General features: G+C 39.6%; 1 protein-coding gene across 1 annotated transcript in view; it reads right to left on the bottom strand.

The window, feature by feature from the left end:
• Nucleotides 1–292: 292 nt before the first annotated feature.
• The window catches only part of LOC140479557 (complement C1q tumor necrosis factor-related protein 3-like), a 28,197-nt gene continuing 11,917 nt past the window's right edge, over nucleotides 293–16,572 (bottom strand). The window contains exons 5-6 of the mRNA XM_072573380.1: nucleotides 5,688–5,787; nucleotides 293–1,724 (exon numbers count right to left, since the gene is read on the bottom strand). Of these exons, the coding sequence (XP_072429481.1) occupies nucleotides 1,565–1,724; nucleotides 5,688–5,787 (260 nt within the window). The 3' untranslated portion in view covers nucleotides 293–1,564. The remainder of the gene's footprint in view (nucleotides 1,725–5,687; nucleotides 5,788–16,572) is intronic.

Genomic DNA, 16,572 nt, shown 5'->3' with positions numbered 1-16,572 from the left:
TAAATTGAAATTCCCAGGCAGATTTTGGGGAAACACACAACTGCCGATTATGCTTTAAAAGAGAACTGAGGAAAAAAAGAAAAGAAATTGAAACCACTCTATTATAGACCAGAACAAGAGGACAGAACAGGTCATTCAATTCAACTCTCTCTCTGGTCCATGCCATTAAGACATAAGGAAACAAAATTAAACCAAAATAAAATGTTATGTAATCTGACATGTAGTAACAAATTCCACAATCTCAACTATTATATCAGTAATGCCATTCAAAATAAATCAAATACCAATAATATCTTGTGTATAAATTTATTTGTTGACATTGTATATCTCAATCATAAAAGACAATAATCCTGATTGTTACTAGTGTCTATACTTTCATATGTTAATTAAACTGTAGCATTCCAATTTTTAAACAATTATTCCTGAAACAATCAACTGTATTGACACAATCTTGCCATAAAGGCTGTGAATTTATTAAATGTTTAAGTATACGTAAAATTATTGCTTGAATACATTTTATTAATTTTATAATGTGTCTTTGTTATCATGTGTATGGATTCTTAAAGATTAAACATTGCAGAGTCCAACTTTACATTTCTTAGGCACAAAAAATGGAGTGGCATGGTGGCTCAGTGGTTAGCCCTACTACCTCCCAGCACCAGGGTCCCAACTTCAATCCCAGCCTCGGGTGACTGTGTGGAGTTTGCACATTCTCACTGTTCGTGTGGGTTTGCTCCAGTTTCCTCCCACAGTCCAAAGATGTGCAGGTCAGGTGAATTGCCCATAGTAAATAGGTGTATTACTCAGAGAAGTGGATCTGGGTGGGTTACTCACCAGAGGGTTGGTGTAGACTGGTTGGGCCAAAGGGCCTGTTTCCACACTGTAGGGAATCTAATCTAATCAGATGTGTGTATAGACCTTGTGAACATGTTTAAATTATAATCTTCTTATTTATTGCGAGAAGCCAAAATGTTTGCTAATATGTTATACCACACACTCTTCCCATTTCAGTGAGTTATGTATAGAAACTGAGAACAAATGGCAGACAAATGATATTCAAACTTTTCTCCCCAAGGTTTGCCCACTTCTTAAATGATATAATATTGGGAAGAGTAAGACAACTAACATACTGGGCTATTATCTGCATTGGCACTGGGCAGTCCATAATGAACAGCTGTGATCACCTTTGAGCATATCTTAATTGTGCATTCAGTTTGAAACTATCATATCTCCTCTACAAGAAGAGATTTTGAGTACAGACGGAAAACCAAGAAAATGCCCTCATCTTGACCAGAATGAACATAAGCATGACCATATGTAAGTTTTCTAACACCAGTAATCTGACAGTTGAAATGAAGCAAGCAGAGTTAGAATGAAAATACTTAAAATACTTGGTGAAAAACCAATTAAGAAGGAAGAAATGGGACTGTTATGATTCACAAAGCTTCTTTCACCACTCTGAAAAGATAATGGATAATGAGTTGATTTAGATCAGATTGTTTAATTACAGTTTCACGATTCTACATTGAATATTATTGCTGAGCTACATTAATAATGGAGGCTTTTAGCTACCCTCAAAAAGGAGGAAGCCAGAAAACGTACAATATCTTTGATGGTCACCATGCAATGCTCCATTTCCCATCCGCAGCCAAACTTCATCTCCTGTTTCAAGCTTAAGCACTCCACTGTTTCCTGAAGTATCATGTTTTCCCTTGGATTCAGAACTAAAAGGTAACATAACAGAAACAAATGTGTTATATTTTTCATGAAGAAGAGCCCTCATCATCCATACCATTTGCCAAAATGACAAAACAGTGAAAACAGTATATAATCAAATAAGATTTTATAACATTGATTGATTGAAATATATGTGCTTGTGTATGATGGCACAATTGGGAAAATATTTTGGATGAGATACTAAAACATATCCCAGATATATGAGATGCTTTTGCATGTCAAAGTTTGCAGATAGGAGTGATGGAAAATCATAGTCACAATCACATGTCATTTGTGACTTTGAAGTCATGACAGTGTAGATAAAAAGATGTTCAGAGATAAGATACCAGTTTGTTACTGCAGACAGATCAAGGATAAATTCTTTTCAGTATGAGGAAAGGGGACAGCTTATAATATAAGTAAATAAAAAAAAGTTATTACAGTAATTTTCAGAACCTCAAAATGTCTTGAAGCATCTTAGAGCCAATGAAGATACTTTGCAAAGTAGTGATAGTTGCAATGCAGGAAAAATGATAGCCAATTTGCACACAGTAAAGTTCCACAAATAACAATATGCTAGTGAGCAGGTCATTTGATTTGGCGTCATTTTCAAAATAATGGTGTGGAATCTTTCACATCCAGCTGAAGTGTTGAAGAATGATCAATTTAATGTCTCATTAATTCAATGACACTGTGACAATTGTGGCATTGAAAGTAATTGGCTCATTAGCATAGGATGATCCACAAAGGTCCACAAAATAAGAGGTATTTTCCATGTTTGCAATGAGTTTAGAGACTCATTCAAGATATATGAGAACATAATAGGGAGAACAGTGTATACAAAAGGTTAAAAGATATTCTTGGAAAGATACATTTTAATTGAAAGCAATGTGAATTATTTATATTTCTGGTGAATCAACAGAAGCCTGCATGGAGAGAGTAGTATTCTTACCTTATCTGACATTTTGTGGCAGAAATTATATGTTCAGGAGACTTTATGTTACAAATGCACTCTCTTTAAACTGGGTAGTAAATTCTGATCAACACTGGCAACACCAAAACTGTTATTTATGTATAAGATTGATTGTACAGGAGCATAAATGGATGTTTCTAATTCTGGTTACAAACATTTTTTAATTCAAGGTCCAGATTTGTAAATAATGTAAGAGATCCAATGTTATACATGCAAGAAGGCTGATAGTATAACATAAAATTGGTTATACTGCAGTGCACCATTTTACAGTTTCAATTCATTAACATGTGAATATCTCATCTTCAGGGAATTGGGGAATTTTTCAGGGCCATGAATAATGTGGGCTTTGGCAAAAAATGTCAAGATCCCATGAGAAGACCAGCAAAGCCCATCTTGATATTGGAAACAAGTTGTGGCATCTTTTAACTAAGATCTGGATGTTGAAACAAGTTTCTCATTAGGTGATGGTAAATTGACTTTAACAGGAATTATTGTGGTTATGTTTGGCTGTAGTTGAGGAAGAATTATGACTTGTCAATATTTCCTTTTTCTCTTCATTCAATATCCCTTGATGTCCAGGGTTCACAGGATTTGTTGGTCCTACCTTTTGTCTTTATTGGAACTTGTTGGTACTTTACCTTCCCTATTTCCTTCTTGAATGTATCCCACTGCTCTGACACAGATTTACCTAAGATATCAGGTCCCAGGCCACTTTAGCCTAATTATACTGAAAATCTCATTTCATTAATAAGCAACATTCGATCTAACGATCTGCTGCAAGTAAACTAGTTGCCAAGAATTCTTGATATGGAAGTCAGAGCACTTACCTGGTATGCTGTGAAGAATAGTCAGTGTAGGTCTCCAAGCAACTGCATCGCATGGCATGATCCATGGGTATCAGCTGCTCTCACACCTCATGCACAGATATTGATAAATTGCCAAACTCTCAAGGTCTTCATGGGACCTCCTCGATTCACTTAAAGGACATAGCTGAGTCCTGCATTTCAGGGCTCATGATTAAGACTGTCACTCCTCTGTACATGCCCCCATTGGTTACTGCTCCAAGATTTGCATGCACAAGTTGCACATTTTAACATATATGCAGGCAACTGTGACATGACTAAAGTTCAACTTGGAGAGTAGCCGAGGGAAATGTTGAAATGAGCCAACATAACAGACAGTTTAATTTCAAGAAAGCAAATGGGATTCGTCAATGTCATGGCTGTATGAAACTTCTCAGATTTTGTTTGTGCCTTATCTGACAAAGTTAATTGACTGTTCGGCCAGGAATTGAACTAATTGTCACTTGTCACTTTACTTTGGCTGATTGGTTATATTGCATACCATCAAGTAATCTTCCCAAACTTTAGCATATAAAACTGAATAAGCATTTTTTAAAAACTGTGCTTAGACTATAAACCCTCCAAACAAATTTATTAACCAATAAATATTAATATAAAGAGAAGCTTGCCAATTATTCCAGACTTCAGAATTCAGAAGGATTTTCTGTGGTAAGCTATACTGTGAACCAGATAAAGTGTAGTTCTCTGAGTATTAATGTTGACATGACAACTACTGCCTGTGATTTATGTATTTTATTTGGAATATCCCACACTACACACAGATTACTGAACTGAAACACAAGATGATAAATACATTATAAAATGGGACTGTGAATAGGAAATTTTAATGAATCTTTTAAATTTAAGAAGAACTATCACTCAGATGCATGTATAAGAAAGAAAAACACCAGGATATGTTTGTATATAATTGTTTTGCTCTCTGCTGTAACAGGTATAAGGCAGATGGGTGGTCTGCAGGAGTACCAGGTAATTAAGAAGGCAAATGGAATTTTGCCCTTCATTGCGAAAGGGATTGAATTTAAAAGCTGGGAGCTTATGCAGCTGTCCAGGGTGCTGGTGAGGCTACATCTGGAGTACTGTGTGCAGTTTTGGTCTCCTTACTTGAGAAAGCATTACAGAGGGTGCAGAGGAGGTTCACTAGGTTGATTCCAGAGTAGATGGGTTAGCTCATAATGAGTGACTGAGTAGATTGGGATTATATTCATTGGAATATTGAGGGGAGATCATATAGAAACATATAAAATGATGAAGGGAATAGATAAGATAGAAGTCGAGAGGATGTTTCCAATGGTAGGTGAAACTAGGACAAGAGGGCAAAGCCTCCAAATTAGAGGCAACAGATTTAGGACTGAATTGAGAAGGAAATTCTTCACCTAGACGGTTGTGAATCTATGGAACTCCTTGCCCAGTGAAGTAGTTAAGGCTTCCTCATTAAATGTTTTGAAAGCTGGGATAGATCATTTTTTGAAAAGTAAAGGAATTAAGCGTTATGGTGAGAGAGTGGGTAAGTGGAGCTGAGTCCACAAAAAGGTCAGCCATGATCGTATTGAATGGTGGAGCAGGCTTGAAGGGCCCAGATGGCCTACTCCTGCTCCTAGTTCTTATGTTCAGAGACGTATCAAAATCACATGCTTAATTTCCTCTACCTAAATAAATATTTTTATCTAAAAAAATTAATCAATGCTATGGTACATTGTTCTGTGTATAATTAAATTGCCTACAGTGTGGAAACAGGAACTTCGGCCCAACCAGTCCACTTCCCTCTGACCAATACACCTAACACTATGGGTAATTTACCATGGCCAATTCAACTAATCTTTGGACTGTGGGAGGAGACCCACACAGGCACAGGGAGAATGTGCAAACTCCACGCAGTTATACAAGGCTGGAACTGAACCTTGGACTCTGTGCTGTGAGGCAGCAGTGCTAACCACTGAGCCACCGTGCCACCCAATCCAAATGTGAGCAAAGAACTTCACTTATTGGAGACTATAAATTTTAATATTAGAACTAAATTGAATTATGCACCATTACAATTTTACAGAAAATACAACAGACTACTTGAGAAACCTATAAACCTCAAATTTAATATGAACATGTCAAAATTCAATCGTCTTGTGAGTTTTGGTTCATACCTGTACATGCTTATGATGGCATTTCCATTGTGCATTAGGTAGACAGATGTTTCTTCCACATCTTCATGTTTCATCATGTTAAAAATAAAGAAATAAACACCTGGAATGAAATAACGTAAAATGTACTGTTAATATCTTTGCCTTTTATAATTAATTATGCACATTGACCATTCTCGTAACGTTATTTGTGTAGCGATTAAGTTCAGGTCCTTGGCCAAACAACTTCATTAAGACTATCCTATCATCGTAAGACCCGAAGAGGGAATGTTTTCTGATGAATGCACAATTTTCAGCATCATTCTAAATTAGCTAGATATTGGTATTGAAACACTTCATTAATATGCAGCAAGATGTAGACGATAATATTCTCTCCATCTAACCATTCCCCTTGGAATATCAACATCCTGGAGGTTGACCAGAAACTAAATGAACTAGCCACATAAATACTGTGGTCGATTTGGTGGTGGGGAGGAAAGCTAGGTGAGGGTGTCAATGTGTGGCAGCAGGAAACATGAGGGAGGGAGACCAGATTTTACATGGACAGATTTGCTCAAATTCCTCCAGACAGCCCATAAAGGAGGAAAATCCCTTCCCACCTAAAATCTGAGGACTGAGAAAAGTTTGGCTGTAGTTGAGGAAGAATTATGACTTGTGAATACTTTTTTTTTCTCTTTATTCAATATCCCTTGATGTCCAGGGTTCACAGGACTTGTTGGTCCTACCTTTTGTCTTTATTGGAACTTGCTGGTACTATACTTTCCCCATTTCCTTCTTGAATGCATCCCACTGCTCTGACATAGATTTACCTATCAGCTTTCAGGCCATTTTGGCCAAATTATACTTGATTTTATTAAAATCTGCCTTCCCCCAGTTTGGAACTTTGATTTCAGGTCCATCCTTGTCCTTTTCCACAAAAATCTCAAATCTGGTGGAGTTACAATCGCTGTTTGAAAAATACTCAACATGTCTGCAGGTCGAACAAAGCCTCATAAAAAGCAAACCAAGCACACTTCTGCAATCACTTGATTTGCTTTACCTCCTCATCACAGAGGAGTACTGATTAGTCAGGTGAAATGAGGAGGCATTTGGTAATCAGCAGGAAGTGTCCTTGATCATATTTGACCTGACTTCATTGGGCTGAGAATCAATGATTTCTGTCATTTCTGCCATTTCTTATTTATTTCTTTGTCAATTAATTCCCCGATTCTCCATTTTATTGAAAGTGTATTGCATAAAGTTTGCCTGCCAGCTTTCTAAATTCACTGAATGTTCTGTGTCATTCAAATCATTGATCATTTAATATTCAGCATCAGTGACTCGTCTCAAATGAATAATTTTTGACTGGTTACAAACTGTAATTTAATATATGCTGCAGAAGGTTAAAATGTCTCATTACTGAAAGCAAGTAGATATCAAGTTAAGTGACTCAGATATGAAAATATCAATACTTCTTCAGTTAGTGATGAAAAAAGCATATGATGATTTGTCACATTTAATGCTGATCTGCTTATCATTTAACAAAGCAGTGCGGAGCACAAAAGATTCACAATAACAGAATCATAGAATTAAAGAGATGTATAGCACGGAAGCAGACCCTTCAGTCCAACTTGTCCATGCAGACCAGATATCCCAACCCAATCTAGTCCCACCTGCCAGCACCAGCCGATATCCCTCCAAACCCTTCCTAGTCATATACCCATCCAGATGCCTTTTACATGTTGCCACTTCCTCTGGCAGCTCATTCCATACACGTACCACCCTCTGCATGAAACAGTTGCCCCTGAGGTCTCTTTTATATCTTCCCCCTTTCACCCTAAACCTATGCCCTCTAGTTCTGGACTCCCCACGCCAGGGAAGAGACTTTGTCTATTTCTCCTATCCTTGCCCTTCATGATTTTATAAACCCCTATCAGGTCACACCTCAGCCTCCGACTCTCCAGGGAAAATAGTCCCAGCCTATTTAACCTCGTCCGAAAGCGCAAATCCTTCAATCCTGGCAACATCCTTGTAAATCTCTTCTGAACCCTTTCAAGTTTCACAACACCCTTCCAATCGAAGACCAGAATTACACACAAAATTCCAAAAGTGGCCGAACCAATGTCCTGTACAACTGCAACATATCCTCCTAACTCCTATACTCAATACTCTGACCAATTAAAGAAAGCATACCAAACACCTTCTTCAATATTCTATCTACCTGTGACTCCACTTTCAAGGAGCTATAAACCTGCACTCCAAAGGTCTCTTTGTTCAGCAACACTCCCTAGGACCTTACCATTAAGTGTATATGTCCTGCTAAGATTTGCTTTCCAAAGTGCAGCACCTCGCACTTATCTAAACTAAACTCCATTTGCCACTCCTCAGCCCATTGGCCCATCTGAGCGAGATCACATTGTACTCTGAGGTAACCTTCTTCGCTGTCCACTAACCTCCAATTTTGATGTCATCTGCAAACTTACTAACTATATTTTTTTTTAAAAAATCTTTTTAAAATATATCTTTATGCTCACATCCAAATCATTTATGTAAACGAAGAAAAGTAGTGCACCCAGCACCAATCCTTGTGGGACTCCACTGGTCACTCTCCACCACCACCCTCTGCCTTCTATCTTTGAGCCAATTCTGTATCCAAATGGCTAGTTCTCCCTGTATACCATGAGATCTAACCTTGCTAACCAATCTCCCAATGGGAACCTTGTTGAATGCCTTACTGAAGTCCATATAGATCACATCTGCCCTCATCAATCCTTTTTGTTACTACTTCAAAAAATTCAATCAAGTTTGTGAGACATGATTTTCCACTCAAAGCCATGTTGACTATCCCTAATCAATCCTTGCCTTCCCAAATACATGTACATCCTGTCCCTCAGGATTTGCTTAACTTGAGCGGCACAGTGGCTCAGTGGTTAGCACTGTTGCCTCACAGCGCCAGAGATCTGGGTTCAGTTCCTATCTCAGACAACTGTCCATGTGAAGTTTGTACATTCTCCCTGCATCTGTGTGGGTTTCCTCTGGGTGCTCCAGCCTCCTCCCACAGTCCAAAAATGTGCAGGTTAGGTGAATTGGCCATGCTAAATTGCCTGTAGTGTTAGGTGAAGGGGAATGAGGCTGGGTGGGTTACTCTTCATTAGGTTGGGCTGAAGGGCCTGTTTTCACACTAAGTAATCTAATTTAAACTTGCCCACCAGCGACATCAGGCTCACTGATCTACAGTTCCCTGGCTTGTCCTTACCACCTTTCTTGGTTGGCACAACATTAGCCAACCTCCAGTCTTCCAGCACCTCACCTGTGACTGTCGATGATACAAATATCTGAGCAATAAGCCCAGCAATCACTTCCCTAGCTTCCTATAGAGTTCAAGGGTACACCTGATCAGGTCCTGGGGATTTAAGTTTCAAGACGTCCAGTACTTCCTCCTCTGTAATATGGATGTTTTTCAAGATGTCACCATCTATTTCCCTACATTTTATATCTTCCATATCCTTTTCCACAGTAAATACTGATGCAAAATACTCATTTAGTATCTCTCCCATCTCCTGCGGTTCCACACATCATCTGCCTTGCTGATCTTTGAGGGGCCCTATTCTCTTCCTAGTTACCCTTTTGTCCTTAATGTATTTGTAAAAACTCTTTGGATTCTCCTTAATTCTATTTGCCAAAGCTATCTCATGTCTCCTTTTTGCCCTCCTGATTTCCCTCTTAAGTATACTCCTACTGCCTTTATACTCTAAGATTCACTCGATCTACCCAGTCTATACCTGACTTTTGCTTCCTTTTTTCTCTAAACCAAAACCTTAATTTCTTTAGTTATCTACCATTCCCTATACTTACCAGCCTTTCCAACAGGAATATACTGTCTCTGGACACTCATTATCTCATTTCTGAAGGATTTCCATTTTCCATCCATCCCTTTACCTGTGAACATCTGCCCCCAATCAGCTTTTGAAAGTTCTTGCCTAATATTATCAAAACTGGTCTTTCTCCAATTTAGAACTTCAACTTTTAGATCTGGTCTATCTTTTTCTATCACAATTTTTAAAGTAATAGGATTATGGTCGCTGGCCCCAAAGTGCTCTCCCACTGACACCTCAGTCACCTGCCCAGCCTTATTTACAAAGAGTAAGTCACATTTTGCACCTTCTCTATTAAGTAGATCTACATACTGAATCAGAAAATGTTTTTGTACACACTTAACAGATTCCTCTCCATCTAAACCTTTAACACAATGGCAGTCCCAGTCTATGTTTGGAAAGTTAAAATCCCCTACTATAACCACGCTATTATTCTTAAAGATAACTGAGATCTCCTTATAAATTTGTTTCTCAATTTTCCTCTGACTATTAGGGGGTCTATAATACAATCCCAATAAGATGATCATCCCTTTCTTATTTCTCAGTTTCACCCAACTAACTTCCCTGGTTGTATTTCCAGGAATAACTCCCTTCAGTACAGCTATAATGCTATCCCTTATCAAAAACGCCACTCCCCCTCCTCTCTTGCCTCTCTTTCTATCCTTCCTGTAGCATTTGTATCCTGGAACATTAAGCTGCCAGTCCTGCCCATCCCTGAGCCATGTTTCCGTAATTGCTATGATATCCCAGTCCCATGTTTCTAACCATGTCCTGAGCTCTTCTACCTTCCCTGTTAGGCTCCTTGCATTGAAATAAATGCAGTTTAATTTATTATTCCTACCTTGTCCCTGCCTGCCCTGACTGTTTGACTCACCTGTTCTCAGCTGTACCAGTCTCAGATTGATCTCTTTCCTCACTATCTCCCTGGGTCCCACCTTAATAGTTTATATCCTCCCGAGTAGCTCTAGCAAATCTCCCTTCCAGTATATTAGTCCCCTTCCAATTTAGGTGCAATCTGTCCTGCATGTACAATTCTACCCCAAAAGAGATTCCAATGATCCAAAAATGTGTACCCTTTTCCGATACACCAGCTCCTCAGCCATGCATTCATCTGCTCTATCTTCCTATTCCTGTACTCACTAGCTTGTAGCACCAGGAGTAATCCAGATATTACTACTCTCAAGAACCTCCTTTTTAAATTCCTGCCTAACTCTCTATAATCTCCCTTCAGATTTTCAACCTTTTCCTTTCCTATATCCAATGTGTACAATGACCTCCTGCTGGCCCCTCTCCCTCTTGGAAACATGCTGCACTCTCTCCGAGACATCTTTGATCCTGACACCAGGGAAGCAACACACCATTCTGATTTTTCGCTGCTGGCTGCAGAAACATCTATCTGTACCTCGGACGAGAGAGTCCCCGAATACAATCAATCTCTTGGAACCCAACATATCCCTCATTGCAATACAGCCAGTCTCAATACCAGAAACTTGGCTGTTCGTTCTACATTCCCCTGAGAATTCATCACCCTCTACATTTTCCAAAACAGCATACTTGTTTGAAATGGGGATAGCTACAGAAGAGCTGAAAATGTGTTGCTGGAAAAATGCAGCAGGTCAGGCAGCATCCAAGGAACAGGAGAATCGACGTTTTGGGCATCAGCCCTTCTTCAAGAATCCATTCCTGAAGAAGGGCTGATGCCCGAAACGTCGATTCTCCTGTTCCTTGGATGCTGCCTGACCTGCTGCGCTTTTCCAGCAACACATTTTCAGCTCTGATCTCAAGCATCTGCAGTCCTCACTTTCTCCTCGATAGCTACAGAAGACTGCTTCACTACATGCCTACCTCTCTTACCCTTCTTAAAGTTAACCCATCTATGTGACTGTAGCTGTGACTTTTCACCCTCCATATAAGTGCCATCCATCACATCCCCTTTTCCACCACTCTTTGGATAAAGACTTTTTGACTTAGTTACTACAAGGTAGGTTTCTTTCTACCTTGTATTGATGTAGTCATGTTCTTCCCCACAATTGGCATAATTCTCTCTTCAATGAATTCTTTCAGAATGCAAAATATCTAGGTTAGGTCTCCCCATACCTTTCTATTTTCAAGAGAAAAGTTTTATGCAGCCTGTCAACCCCTTCCTGATTTTTGCATATGTTTCTGGTGTCATCCCACTGGCTTCATTAACATCCTACAGAATAAAAATAGAACTGCATATGTTGGAAATCAGCAACAAAAACAGAAATTGCTGAAGAAACTCAGCAGGTCTGGCAGTATAGAGAAAAAACAGAGTTTATGCTTCGGATCCAGTGACGCTTCTTCAGTTCTGAACATGCTGTTTGACTTCCCATCTGTCAAAACTTAGTGTGTTTATTTTTATTATAACTCAAGATACTCAGCTTCAAAGTCAAACTTAACCCCAAATATCTCAGACTAATGGGTTGTTTGTGAGGAAGTACTGGGGGATTAAATGAATGCACAAACCTGTAATATGATATTTGTTACAGAGATATTCTACAATTTCCATGTACTTAGACATATGAAATTCATTAGTACATAATGATGGATACAGAACTGGCTCAGAGGTAGAGGACAGAGGGTGGTGGTGAAGGGTTGCTTTTCAGTCTGGAGGCCTGTGACCAATGGAGTGCCACAAGGAGTGATGCTGTGTCCACTACTTTTCATCATTTATATAAATGATTTGGATGTGAGTGTAACAGATATAGTTAGTAAGTTTGCAGATGACACCAAAATTGGAGGTGTAGTGCACAGTGAAGAAAGCTTCCTCAGTGTACAACAGGATCTTGTTCGGATGGGCCAATGGGCTGAGGAGTGGCAGATGGAGTTTAATTTAGATAAATGTGAGGAGCTGTGATTTGAAAAAGCAAAGTAGAGTAGGACTTATACACATAACAGTAAGGTCCTGTGGAGTGTTGCTGAACAAAGAGATCTTGGAATGCAGGTTCGTAGTTCCTTGAAAGAAAAGTCGCATGTAGATAGGACAGTGAAGGCGGCATTTGGTATGCTTTTCTTTATCGGTCAGAGTATTGAGTATAGGAGTTGGGAGGTCATGTTGTGGTTGTACAGAACATTGGTTAGGCCACTTTTGAAATATTGTGCCCAATTCTGGTCTCCCTCCTATCGGAAGGAAGTTCTGAAACTTGAAAGGGTTCAAAAAATGTTTACAAGGATGTTTCCAGGGTTGGAGGATCTGAGCTACAGTGATAGGCTGGGGCTGTTTTCCCTGGAGCATCGGAGACTGAGGGTGACCTTATAGAGGTTTATAAAATCATAAGAGGCATGGAGAGGAGAAATAGGCAAAGTCTCTTTCCTGGGGTGGGGAAGTCCAGAACTGGAGGGCATAAGGTTTAAGGTGAGAGGGGAAAGATATAAAAGGGACCTTAGCGACAACTTTTTTATGCTGAGGGTGGTTCGTGTATGGAACGAGCTGCCAGAGGAAGTAGTGGAGGCTGGTACAATTGCGGTCTTTAAGAGGCATCTGGATGAGTATATGAACAGGAAGAGTTGAGAGGGATATGGGCCAAGTGCTGGCAAATGGGACTAGTTCAGGTTAGGATATCTGGCTGGCATGGACGAGTTGGACTGAAGAATCTGTTTCCATGCTGTACATCTCTATGACTCTACATATTTGGTAACCTTGCAATACTCAGATGAATTTATATTCACATTTGCTTGGCTTCTCTGTCTGGACGGATCAAGGAAAACCTGAGAGGATCATTGAATACCAACCCCGTTAGCACGTACTTATAGAAGGCAAGAGGAGAGATGCAAACATTAAAGGTCAGTTAGTGAACTTGAGGAAGAAACACTTAAATTTGGCTTGGGTGAGAAAATGAAATGTGTTGCTATCTCCCACATGAGTAATGTCTGCGGCAATGATCTCAGTGGAATCTGCACTTGAACACATGACATCCTGTGGCGTCCATGAAGGTTTCAATTCACAAAACCATACAGTACAGAAGAGTCCCTTCTGCCCATCAAGTCTGTAACTGTCAAAGCTATGCAAAATCCACATTAATTGTGCAAATCTGGCAGACAATAGGAATATCACAGATCAATACCTAAACTGGTGTTATAGAAACTTTGGGTTTCCAAAATGAAGGTGTGCTTTAGACTTCTTGGAGAACATTTACAAAGTACCAAGTGAAAGGGAGAGAAAATGTGAATTGTCCAAAGGGAAACAAAGAAAGCAGCTCATTTCCCACCATAGAGCCGTACAGCCATTGTGCTGTACAGCATGGAAACTAGATATGCCAACTAGATATCCTAAATTAATCTTGTCCCATTTGCCAGCATTTGGCCTATGACCCTCTAAAACCTTCCTATTCATATACACATCCAGATGCCTTTTATATGTTGCAATTGCCAAGTGCTGGCAAATGTGACTAGATTAGGTTAGGATTTCTAGTCAGCAGGTATGAGTTGGACCAAAGGGTCTGTTTCGGTGCTGTACATCTCTATGACTCTATAACTCTAGTTCAAGTCTGGAAGTTTCTGAACTCTCAACTTCTCAGATCCACCTCATTAAAATATATCCAGAAAAACTTGAGAGAGGGATGAAGTCACATTAATCGATTGCATTAGCAAGTCCTTGGCAGCCATAGGGCAGGCAGATGCTGAGGTGGGCTGGATAGCAAGGCCTACTTCCATCTTAGGGTCTTCATCCCATTTAGTTTTGATGTTATTAGGCTTTAAGGACCTTGCCATCACATCTCTTCAATACCTCCACCCCATCCAACTTCCATGGGTCCTGATACATTCCATACAAATTAAATGATGCTACGCATATACATTTGCCCTTTGTACACTCCATGCCAAATTATACTCCTCTGTGGCTCCTCATACCTTTAATATCAAATCCTACCCTCTATGTCACATCTTCTATGTCACAATAGAAGATAAAATCTGGCGATGAGAAAGGAATTTCTAATACTCAAATTGCAACATTTAAGAGGTATTTGGATGGGTATATGAATAGGAAGGGTTTGGAGGGATATGGGCCGGGTGCTGGCAGGTGGGACTAGATTGGGTTGGGATATCTGGTCGGCGTGGACGGGTTGGACTGCTGTACATCTCTATGACGCTAAATAGAGTTCTCACCCTTTACAACTGATTGTGGAAATATCCATAAATCCATTTAAAACTTTTAAATCTCCTGAAGTCACTAATCTCTGATAAAAACATAAACATCTGCTCAATTACCATATAAAAAGGTAATGATCCTTTAATAGCCTTTCTAAGCATGATTTGGAGGAACTGGTGTTGGACTGGGGTGGACAAAGTTAAAAATCACAACACCAGATTATAGTCCAACAGGTTTATTTGCAAGCACTAGCTTTTGAAGCATTGCTTCTTCATTAGGTGGTTGTGGAGCAGGACCATACGATACAGAATTTATAGCAAAAGATTATTTTCATGCGGCTGAAATATAATAAAACAAACTGAGATTAAATCTGTCATCTTTTAGAATGGGTTTGCTAGTTTCAGTTCGTTAAAATGTACATCCCAGAACTCCTTTTAAATCACATTCTCAAGACAATTTCAGGTTTTCTAACAAAAGGTATCATCTCAGCTCAGACAATGCATTAAAGATGTGAGGTTAAAGTCTGTCTGTGTGCCAACAATGAGAAACTGTAATGACCTCCTCAGGAGACAGACATGGAATACAACTTATAGGGTACCCTTTGTTGTCCAGTAATTCCCAGAAGCTGGAAAGCTATGTCATGTTCTTCGCAGCCTGCAACACCTTATCAATGAGGATGAGCATCTCATCAAGACCTCCTCTCTGCCTCCACTTCTCACCTTTAAACAACCATCAAACCTTAAACAAACCATTATTCGCAGCAAACTGCCCAGCCTTCAGGCCAACACCATACAACTCTGCATGGTAACCACTGCAAGACGTGGAAGATGGTCGACATGGATACCACTATTACATGTAGGGACGCTTCCCACCATGTATGCGGCAGGTACTCATGTGTCTCGGCCAATGTTGTCTATCTTATAGACTGCAAGCAAGGATGCCATGAGGCACGGTACATTGGTGAGACTGAGCAGACGCAACAACAATGGATGAATGAACACTGCACAGCAATCACCAGGCAGGGGTGTTCCCTCCTAGTCGGGGAACATGTTAGCGGTCCGGGACATTCAGTCTCGGATGACTATCTGCCAAGATAGACATTCGGACAGGTAACAACATAAAGTGGCTGAGCAGAAGCTGATAGCCAAGTTCAGTACCCGGGGTGGGGACACACACACACACGCACGTTTATGGGGTTAATCTGTATTTGTAGAATTATATTTTATTTTGCTCAAAAAAATGCACAACCTACAGTCAATCCATGTAAGATTCTGTAAATCCCACTTTGGAAATAGAAGTAGTCTGATTCAAGATTGGGACATAGACAGACTTTAACCTCACACCTTTAATGCATTGTCTGAGCTGAGGTGAAACCATTTGTTGGAAAACCTAAAGTTATCTTGAGGATGTGACTTAAAGTCATTTTGGGATTTATGTATTAACAAACTGAAACTAGTAAACCTATTCTAAAAGACGAAAGACTTAATCAAAGTTTGTTTAATATATTTCAGGCGCATGACACTGTAACCATTTGCCAGAAATTCCTTGTCTTATGATCCTGCTCTGCAACCACCTAATGAAGAAATAGTGCTTCGAAAGCTAGTGCTTCCAAATAAACCTGTTGGACTATAATCTGGTGTTGTGTGCTTTTTAACTCTTTCTAAGCAGCCAGTCATAGTGTGAATTCAGAATCCCTCTGCTTGAGATAACTTTAGCTTTTTCAAACTGAATTAAGCAAGCATTCTGTCATAATGGTGGATTGCATGGAAATGTCAACAAAATGTTCTATTAAAGTTGCACAACCTAACTTAGATTTATCAATCAAAGCAGTTATAACACTTTAGACCATAAGAACATAGGAGCAGAAATTAAGCCATTTGGCCCATTGAGTCTGCTCCACCATTCAATCATGGCTGACAGGTTTTTC

Source organism: Chiloscyllium punctatum, chromosome 1, assembly GCF_047496795.1.
Source record: "Chiloscyllium punctatum isolate Juve2018m chromosome 1, sChiPun1.3, whole genome shotgun sequence".
NCBI classification, from domain to species: Eukaryota; Metazoa; Chordata; class Chondrichthyes; order Orectolobiformes; family Hemiscylliidae; genus Chiloscyllium; species Chiloscyllium punctatum.
Note: the sequence above shows the minus strand (reverse complement) of the source record. Positions and strands in the feature narration are given on the sequence as shown.